The sequence below is a fragment of the Akebia trifoliata genome, chromosome 8, assembly GCF_017979445.1.
Source record: "Akebia trifoliata isolate Shusen 1 chromosome 8, ASM1797944v1, whole genome shotgun sequence".
In the NCBI taxonomy this organism is placed as follows: Eukaryota; Viridiplantae; Streptophyta; class Magnoliopsida; order Ranunculales; family Lardizabalaceae; genus Akebia; species Akebia trifoliata.
The window spans coordinates 49,561,382-49,571,776 of NC_141382.1; the positions used below are offsets into that span (position 1 = coordinate 49,561,382).

The 10,395-nt window shown below is 34.0% G+C and overlaps 1 protein-coding gene across 1 annotated transcript; it reads left to right on the forward strand.

Moving 5' to 3' along the window:
• Window positions 1–4,857: 4,857 nt before the first annotated feature.
• Window positions 4,858–8,296, forward strand: LOC147397498 (uncharacterized). Its single transcript, XM_086449195.1, has 3 exons — window positions 4,858–5,651; window positions 6,762–6,997; window positions 7,449–8,296. The coding sequence occupies exons 1-3, from the start codon at window positions 5,621–5,623 to the stop codon at window positions 8,166–8,168; spliced, it is 987 nt and encodes a 328-aa protein (XP_086305321.1). The 5' UTR covers window positions 4,858–5,620; the 3' UTR covers window positions 8,169–8,296.
• Window positions 8,297–10,395: the final 2,099 nt, after the last annotated feature.

Genomic DNA, 10,395 nt, shown 5'->3' on the forward strand with positions numbered 1-10,395 from the left:
GAGAGAAAACAAAAATCAAACTCCTAATATAATTTTTTTTTTTCACATAAACAATTTGAGAGGGAAGACGAGATGGTTATCTATTTTTAAATCTTAATGCATAACATGTCATTTGAGGTTTGAGTCTTTATTTCTAGGTCACCATAATAAGGATGTGGGGTATATCTTCCAATACTTTCTGTTTTTAATGATATATTTAATTACTATTTTTTTAGTGAGAAAGTAAATATATTTTTTATATTTGCATAAAGAGTCATGCTAGAGTCATTATGTGAAAATTGGAAAATTCGATAGTCCAAGTGTCATGAATTTTAGAAATAAAAAGTAAACAACCTAGAACTATCGTAATTTATGATGTTACCTAGATTTGACGGCCTAGAGCCATCGAATTTCTCACATCATCCATTAATTTGACGATTTTGACTTGTTAGAAGAAGAAAAAAAATTGACAACGAAAATTTTGATACCATGATTTGTCAAATTTTATAAAATATGATTGGACTGTCGAATATGAGTTTTTTTTCACGATGTGAGTGACCTCAAGATTGACATCGATTCTCACTTTGCTAACGAGGAGGTGCACACAAAACCATAGATGACTTTCACTCATACTCGATGAAAAGTATTTATGATTCCGTACACACATCCACGTTGACAAAGTGAGAATCGATGTCAATCTTGAGGTCACTTTAACATTACTCTTTGAATAAAGAAAAATCTTGACAGTGATTTCCTACAACACTACACAGACGTGGTAGTGTGTAGATAACCATGATTTTTTGAGTCAGCCATAAAACCATAGCTCGATTGGTTTGACACATTGCAAGGCAACCTTGAGGTTGTGGGTTCAAGTTCAACTTACCCATAAAAAATTTTGAACACATGAAATTCTCAGGACTCATAATAGGTCACTCCACTTAGTTGCCCACCTATTTTTTTTTAGGGAAAACTTCATATAGTTAGCTAAAAATAAGGCAATTTCAGACAATTTGAAATTTAAATTGAATTAAAAAAGATATAAAAATATTTATGGATAGTAATTTTTAGGTAGTACAATTGGAGTGCATACCCTATTAATATCTAAAATGACTATCCATAAGTACTTGATGACCCATAAATGGATATGGGTATCTCTCTTGGAGTTGCTTTTAGAACCACTCTTTGCATAATAATATTTTATAAATATATAATAAAAATAATTATTAGTATTTTTTGAAAAATTATTTATAGCTTTCATTACACGAGTATAGATTTCTTTCTATCTACGCAATTTAGAAGTGGGATTTTGGGGATTGTCCCAACTTTTAGGAGGGACCGATCAACTGCTTGAAAATATCAAAATATCTCATATGTAAAGTTAGTACATATATGGGAATAAAATCATATTTTTGGCCCACAAATCATATTACATTAGCTAAACTTACTAAGAAAGGTGGATGAATAGTTAGTCTAGCTGCCAAAAGAGAGTCAACTCACGATCAAATTACCCAAGTGGGGTCAACTCAGATGTACATTTTAGAAAGCAAGCATCAGCATTGAAGAAGATTGAGATGGCAGTGATAATGATTTCTTTAAAGACTCTAATTTTGAAATCTGTTTCAGGCTAAGAATATCCTTTTTTTTTTTTTTTTTTGAGAAGCAATAATGGAGGTCAACACCATAGCTGTAAAATACCAGAGTCGATTTATGACTCATCTGAGCCGACCCATCATATTCAACTCATCATCGATGATTCCTAACTCAACTCGAGCCGATTATGAAATTCTTTTTCAAGTGGGAGATTCAATGGGTGTAATGTGTTTGATTAGTTTGTTTTTTTTAATAAGAAGTTAAGAATGAAGAAAATCAAATTGAAGGAAAGGAAAAGAGTGGACATGAAAGGGACAAGATTCTCAACAAGACTTCTCCAAAAATAAAAAAACAAAAAATAAAAAATAAAATAAAATTCTGTCTACCTTAGCAAAATCACATAAGAAAAGACAGTCTCTAATCTAGGAGTTAGGGAAGGATCCAAAAATTCCCTCTCTTACAATTTTCTTCTAAAATAATATTTTATTTTATTTTTCTTTTGGATTTATTTCATATTGAGGTGACTCGGTCACGAATGGGACAAATGCATCAAATCCACTTGGGGCAATCATCAAGTCAACTCAGATGAGTCAAATCGAAAATGCATATATTTTATTTGATTAGACCAAGTTATTTTTTATATATATAATATTTTTGTGGATGATTAAAATAATAAATATTTTCTAGTATTTAAATAATTTTTAAATTTAATATATTTTTATTTGATTGGCTAAATTGACAAGTAAATTGTAGACTTTTGACTACACTTGATAAACAGCTTAGTCGAGTCGAGTCGAGTTTTATAACTATGTCACTCCAAACTCCATGGAAATGTGAAAGAGGATTTTGGACAGATATTTAAGTAGTATGAAACAAAGAATTGAAGAATGCACGACCCTACTATATATGATTTTTTTTATTATGGCAAATGATGATGTAACATTGCAATTGACATCATTTCACACATTGCTAGTGTGGATGTGCATACAAAATCATAAATGCTTTTCATCGAGATATGAATGAAAAGCATCGATGATTCTGTGCACACCAACATGTGAAATGAAGTCAATTTCAATGTTACTCAAGCACGACTCTCTTACCATGGGATCTAAAATCTACAAGAAGCCTTTCTAGGATTAAAAGTTTTTTAATTCAGATTGTTAATGGGTTTTAATTTTTAATTTTCAAAATCAAATTATGGAAAGAATAATACTGAAGTGACGTCAACATTGGACCTTACATCGCACACCCTGGTGTGAAAGTGTATGGGAATCATAGAAACTCTTTCTTGAGATACGAGAAGTGTGATATGAATTCCAATCTTGAGGTCACACCAACACGACTCATATGGAACACGTTGTCCAAAATCTAACTCGAAACTAGTGTGTATAATGTTTCTTGAAACTAATTTCAGAATCTAAAAACAAAATCACATTAGCTGACTATATTTCTTTATGATAGAAAGAAACGTAACATTGGATTTTAGAGTCAGAATTCTAATATCCAAACCATACGTCCCCTAAGTCAACTCCATTGGATCGATAGAATAAAAGTTTGATTTGATACAAATCACGAGGATCAATAATTTTCATTGTGAAGCTCATGTCTACTTTTTAACATTCTCTAATAAAATAAGACCTGAGGCATGTATGTATGTGGCTATGGATGGAATTCCCTTGGATAGCACTTGCCTTAACCTTTAGATTTTTAATAACTTGGTACTGCTAACAGATATGTTTTGATCCTTGAGCTTTTAAAGGAAAGTGATCTCTCTCTCTCTCTTCTTAAATCTTTAACTGGAGGCCCTCTCCCAAAAAAAAAAAAACATTATCCATATGAAATACAATATTGACAACTAATATTATTCATAATTAAGATAAATTGTCTTTAATGAGAACATTTTTTTTTTTTTGAGTTGTGATCTGACTCACTATTTTGTACGCTCCCTTCATAAAATCATAAATCCTTTGCTTTGGGATACATAAAAATACGAGGGTGGAGCCAGGATTTTATTGTAATGGGGGTAAACTATAGTTCATGGTACCATTAAAGAGCTTGAAGATGAATAGTTTTGAAGAAAAATTCAGAGATCTTTTTTTATTTGAAATTGAAGAAAGAGTATTCGATTTTTTTCAATTAGTCTATGAGAGAAGACTTAGTCTAAAGACAATGTTATTTTCAAAAATTGAAAGGGAGAGCAAAAATTGGAGGGAGGTGAGGCAGTGGGGGGCATGTAGTTAGTTGAATATTCAAGGTTAACTTAAAGTTTTGTGAGCGGAATTACCCCCCATTGGCTTCTGATTAGCTTCGTCCTTGCAAGAACATATATTTTTGGTTTTGTACAGTTTTGTGAGGAGAGTGTAAAAAAAGTGAGTCAAATTATCAGGACTAATATTATTAGCATCCTTATTAATAGCATGGCTTAAAAAATTATCCAATACCAATATGATTTAGGACTTCAAAGGCCACCAATCGAGATTAGTCAATGTGAATCGTCCAATACAAGATCCAAGATTATCATTTTTAAAGTTAATTTGAATATGATTTTTGTACGTTTGATATAAAATAAGGATAATGCAGAAGTAACATTGTGGGGGGAGGGGAGCATTTCTAGCATGGAATTGTATAGGAACCATAGATGCTTTTCGTCGAGATCTCATTTGTATATCGATGAAAAGTATCTATAGTTACTACACATTTCCACGTCAGAAATGTCTCCCACAATGTAACTCCAACATGACTCATAAAATAAGTAATCTTTGGGTGATTTAATATTTGTTAATTATGAAAAATAAGATTTTATGACTGATCGTCTACTAATTATTAGTAAATACTAACTTACCCATATTAAAAGAAAGTATAATTATTTAAATATAAATTGTATTAATAAATAATTTTAGAATATTTAACTCTTTAATATAGAGTTGACTCCTACGAATCAACTCGGTGTGCCAGTTTTAAAACCATAGTGATAAGCTCTTCTTTTACCCTTTTTTGGGCCTTTTTACCCCTGAAAGTGGGTCAGTCCCTTTTGATGTGCAATGAATGATCTTCTTTTTTTTTTCACTTAAAAAATCTGGTATTTCTGAGGATGGGTTTTTAAGGACAGAGATCTTTGATGGGTACATCTCAAATTATCAGAAAAAGACAAAATTGAGTTACTTTCAAGCCTTTTCTCAAGAACTATGGAAAATTTTAATGAGTACTTTTCAAATAATCAGAAAGAGTCCTATTTAAGTAAGTTTCAATCTTTTTTTCACCACAATTTTGGTGGAAAAATCTAAATAGACACTCCAATAATCTAGAAGTAATTTAAAAAGAATTTACTCTTACCTTTTACCACATTACAGAACCCCAAATGAGGTGTGTACTTGAAGAAAATCTCAAACTCTTGACTGTTCTTTCGTTGTAACTTTTTTCTTCCCACTTTTTTTCACAGAAAACTAGATATGGATAGTGAAGTACTTAGAATAATCCAACGGGTATAATTGAATTTTCAGAAATAGTTAAGAAAATAACAGAAAAAGAAATTAAACTTATTAACTAACAGCACCCCAACCTCAGCATCATTTGTAAACTTTGATGTCCTGGAAGAGCTGTCTGGAATATCTTGTTCAACAGACTTACATAGAGAGAGAGAGAGAGAGAGAGAGAGAGAGAGAGAGTGAGATTTGTTTTTTAATGTTTTTGTTTATTTTATTTTATTTTGGGTCCCCTTTTGATCTTCCTCCCAAGTTCAATACAATACTATTAACAATATACACACAACCCTTCCCATAGGCTTCTCCTCCACCATTTATTTGCCTCTTCTTCACAGCCTGTCAAGTTTGATTATTTTTTTGCTCTCCATAGCTTCTTTCCTTTGTTGTTTCTGTAAGAAAAGTAAGATTAGCTTTTGCCTTGCAAGAGATTACTTGATTTATGAGTTTTCTTCTTCGATTGCTCCGTCGATGAGGCCTCGATGTTGGTTGGAATGAGTCATGGGTGCTAATGAGGGAATTGTTGGTGCTTATTTTGGTTTTGGTTTATTTAGTGAGGAGGAAGATGGTTCATGAGCAATTGGAGACCGTTATATCTCACAGGTTAAAACATTTTCTTTTAATTTCCTTCTTACTTTGATTCAAATGTTTGATTTAGTTGGTGATTCTTAATGGGTACTTTTCTTTTGAGTATTACAATGTTTTTTCAAAAAAATTAAGCTTGATGGCATAAATGGGCATCTTCAATTCTGTTTGATTCTGCCTTATTAGTAATTTTTTTTTTTTTTTGGGATTTTAAGGATTCTCTCAAGTCTTTTGGAGATAAAGAGATCTGTTTTTCTTACTTTTGACTCAAATGCTTAATTTAGTTGTCCATCTTGCTAGTTAGTGTGTTACTCATTCTTGATGGGTAGAAAACTAGTCTCGATGGCATGAATGGGCATCGGCAATTCTGTTTGATTCTGCCTTTTTTTCTTCTAATGTTCAGGATTCTCCCAAGTGTTTTGGATTTAGAGAGAGATCCAAAACATAAGATGTTGAAATTTCTACATTTGCCTATATTTTTTCTTCTCTTTGGGTGTTCTTGGATTCTTGGAGGAGTTCAAGAAATTATCCAAATTCCTCCATCTGTGTCACAAGCCCAGATAAAGGAGGGTAACATCAGGTTGGCAGCGAGTGTGAAAACTTCGCTGTCTCCTAATATGAATCTTGATCCTTTGTTTAACGAGCCGGAGAGTAGGGTGTGGTTTTGTCTCTCTTTTAGTTGCCCTGCCCTCTGCAATACTGACCAATTTCCTTTAAAGCCCTATAAAGATTGTTACTCAAGTGGTATACCACCTACTTTTTTGTGTGATTTGTAGATTGCTTTGTCATAATCAACATTGAAGAAGATCAAAAAATGAAAAAAAAAAAGAACTTTTGTCTTCAACTTCATTCATGTCTTGAAATATGGTTTGGTTTCCCTTCAAAATGCTTAAAATATTCTTTCCATTTTTCATTTAAGCTATAGAGCTATTTGAAGAGCTGATCCTTCTGTTAATTTTTGTGGAAATGCACTTTAAATTAAGCAGATTGGTTTGAGATTATGTCTTGTTTACTTGATATTCGGAGATGGCGACATGGTCCATTTCTCGTAGCTGTATTGGTATCACATTTTGAGAAAATATTTGATTATTTTGGTTGTTCTGATGAAAAAATGGCCTACCATTTCAGGCATGGGAACGGCGGTCCAATATGCAGTTGATCTCTTAGCCAACATACCAAAGAAAACCACTAGTGATGCTGTAAATAATTCAGATTATTGGGAATTAGTCGAGAAAAGATTGCTAAAAAGCACACAGACCTGTCCTGACCAGTTTGAAGACATCATGGATAGACTTCTAGAACACTATGACAGAGAATCTGTGAAGATGACAATGCTGAAACACGAAGAGATCTTCAAAGACCAGGTGAATTGGAATTCATGATTTCAGCTTGCCCTATTTTAGAAGAGATTTTTAAGGTTTCCTCTAGTTAAATTATCAACGAATTTCGGTTCTAAAGTTGATGAGAACTACCGAAAAATCTTTGAAAAATTAACTTGATCAGATAATTTTAAACATGAATCTTAGGGACCTTTTACCTGACTGGACGCAATGATTTATGAATGTTGAACACAATTAGACGGTTATGAACTTATAATCAATATTTTCACGTAATGAGGAGCGAGGCAAGGTGCTGGCTCAAGGCCTAGGCCTGATGTGCATAAAATTTTAGATAAATAATATAATAAATTTAAATACTCACTAGTAAACATAGAAAACACTGCACATTTTCAAGTTTTGCTTTCTTAAAATGTGGACAACCAATAGAATGAAATTTATGGAGGCTAATTCTACTTCGATTAACCCGTCAATGCAGGTAGAGGAACTCCATCGGCTTTACAAAGTTCAGAAAATGTTGATGGCTGAGCTTAGAAATAGTACACCAAAGCTTCATTCACTGACCAATCCAAGTCCCAAAGCAAACCAGGTTGGACCCAAATACAAAAATGTGGATAACCAATCCGGGTTCTTGAGTACTGGGATTGGAACTAATTCTTCCAACCAGACTAATTCCCCATATAGCTTCCATCAACTTTTTAGTTTGAGAGCAGATCCAAGCTTGCATGAAGAGAGTAGTAGCTGCTCTAGAGACACTTTTAGAATGTGTAGGGGTTTTGATCTCGAACGTCCTGCTGAAGAAGTCATCTCTACAGATTTCAGTGCTATCGAAGACCAAGCCACACCTAGCTCTTTAAGCTCTTTGAAAGACAAAATGAGCATCAATAGCTCTTGTGATCCTCGTTGTCCCACTGATGCAGAGAACGATGTTGAGTTGACATTGAGTATTGGATTTGGCCCTAGTAATAAGAATAAACCCAAGAACCACATGCCATATTCAATTGTAGAATTAGGTTCTTCTGTGTCAGAAAATAATGAATTAAGGCAGATGGACCCATCTATGTTGATTAGACCAGATCAAGGAGAGGAATGCAGTGACCCCACCAAGAGTACAGGCATTGCGAGCACAACGTTCAATCGGGAAAGCATAAAGCAGCCACCATGGCTTTATCAAACTCTAAGCTTGAACAGGACATGAACTTGTATGTATACCATTGTGTCCTTCCAATGTGACACGGACTACTAATTAACCTGGGTATGCCTTGAGATAAAAAATTTAGTTTCCATTGATATTAATTGAATTATGTGGATCGATTCAAGAACCCACGCCCTTTTTCACTCATTTTTGGATCAATATTTCCATGGAGAAATCTTGTTTCACAACATGTGTTACACTAGTTATGATTCAGTCCCATAGGTTCTTGGTGACATTTGTTTGGACGACACAGCTTTGCTGGCATGCAGGAAAATCCTGTTCAAAGAAGTGCATCCTTGCTGTGCTAGTGCCGATGTTATTGATCGTTTGCTTTCTGAAACTGTAAGTATTAATCTAAAAGGGTGTTTCACAGAACAGGGAAGTACAACAGACAACCTATTCAGTTATAAAATTTCATTAACATATGGCGATGAGCCCCTTTTTTTTATAATATCGTGGGTATCCTCATCCTTCGAGTAGGACTAATCCTGCAGCCACAGGCACCGCCCCCTCGGAAAGTCCTACGTGCAACAAGTTGAGTCAAGGGTCAACCAGACCCTGGAAGGGTGGCCCCAGGGAATTCATAGTTTCGTGGGGTTTCGAACACTTGACCTACTCACCCTATCTTCTAAATATTGAAAAAAAAAAAAAATAAATAAAATAAATGCAGCAATGTAATTTGACTTCTGTGTCCCTTGTTTTATACTTTTCCTTATTTAGAATCTTGGGTGCTTTACCAAAATGAGGATATTTTGCTGAAATTATCAGTGGAGACTTGTTTTTAAAATATTTATTAAAAATAGGGCATGCATCTGGTTTGGTATTTATTTAATTTTACCAAAAAGGTGCCCTGTTTGTGAATTTTTTTAGTACTCTATTGTGAACCTGATCAGATAAAAAATAGAAAAGCTGCATTTATGATAAAAATTTATTGAGATGTGACTGTCTATTTACCTGGATGCATGAACATGGGTTAACTGATTAATCTGGCAAAGCTTGATTGAAAATGCACGTGTGTAAGGTCAAAAACTCGATTAAGTTATGAGGGTCCGGTGTGAGACTAAACTCCACATGCCCCCGCAAGAGTGAGCTTGACTGGGAGAAAGCACGTGGAGATATGAATTAGATAACATGGAGGAGAGAAAAACCTACTCTTGTAGTATGATAAGTTTTGAGGTCCAACTCAAAATCCATTGGTAATGAGTGGAGAGGCCCAAGAGTTTATAAGGAGAGAGACGAGGCAATGAGTATCCAATGTCGGACTAAACTCAATAGGACCAAACCAAGATTCAATGGCACGTAACAACACCGAAGAAAAAAACAAATTTACCATTAATTATTTCAAGCCGTCATCTAGGGGATGGTGCAAATTATGTTCAAACTAGGATTAATTTTGTTTTTTATGTTTCGTTCGAACGGTCCCTTGTTGCCATCACCTAAACAATTAGTTGTGTGGGTACAGCTGAGACACAGCTGGGGTACGCTGTGGGACCATAAGATAGCTGGAAAAGGTCCAGACCATGCATGTTAAGCAAGTTTATAAACGCCTTTAGATATTGTCAACTTCTCAGTATCTAAGTTTATTTCATGAGGACCCGTTACTGAATGGGCTCCCACATCGAAACATGGTTTTTAAACTTGCTTGAGACCCATAAACTTAGGGGAGTGGTCTGGACTGCATCCAATATACATTGATTTTGTATAATTTAAGATTTTTTATTGACCATCTGTTAATAGAATTAATTGTGTAAATAATAGTTATTATTTAAATATATACATAAATCCGTTTGTACTAAGCAATAGTAACTCATCGGTGGTATAAACAAAGTTTAATCAAATTCGTGTATTTTAATTATGTTATATATTATTGTTGTTCCATGAAACTTTTCTCGCCCTTTACTACATTTATATTTGGAGTTCAAATGAATGGAATACAATTTAATGGTTTATACCATTTTATTTTTTTGATAACCAGAGTTCCAGACCTATAAGCCCGACTAACAAGGGTGAGGTAACTGACTTGTTAGAGTACTATATCTTGCTCAAATCCCCCAAGTACATACAATACTTCACACATTATAGAATCCAAGTGTGTGGTCAAAGCCGGTGAGCGGTGCTGATGGACTCCACCTCACGGATCCGAAGTCAATTCAGTCACCTCCCTCCTTACGTCAATGTGCTATCTTCAAAAAATTCTTTGATGCTCAAGTTAGTAAAGTAGTGAAAAAAT

What these genes read in the sequence shown, in the direction of transcription:
- LOC147397498 (XM_086449195.1), top strand. Translation starts at nt 5,621, where the DNA reads ATGAGCAATTGGAGACCGTTATATCTCACAG. An exon ending in GAGACCGTTATATCTCACAG is followed by an intron (nt 5,652 to 6,761) that starts GTTAAAACATTT and finishes CTACCATTTCAG; the next exon opens with GCATGGGAACGGCGGTCCAA. An exon ending in AAGAGATCTTCAAAGACCAG is followed by an intron (nt 6,998 to 7,448) that starts GTGAATTGGAAT and finishes CCGTCAATGCAG; the next exon opens with GTAGAGGAACTCCATCGGCT.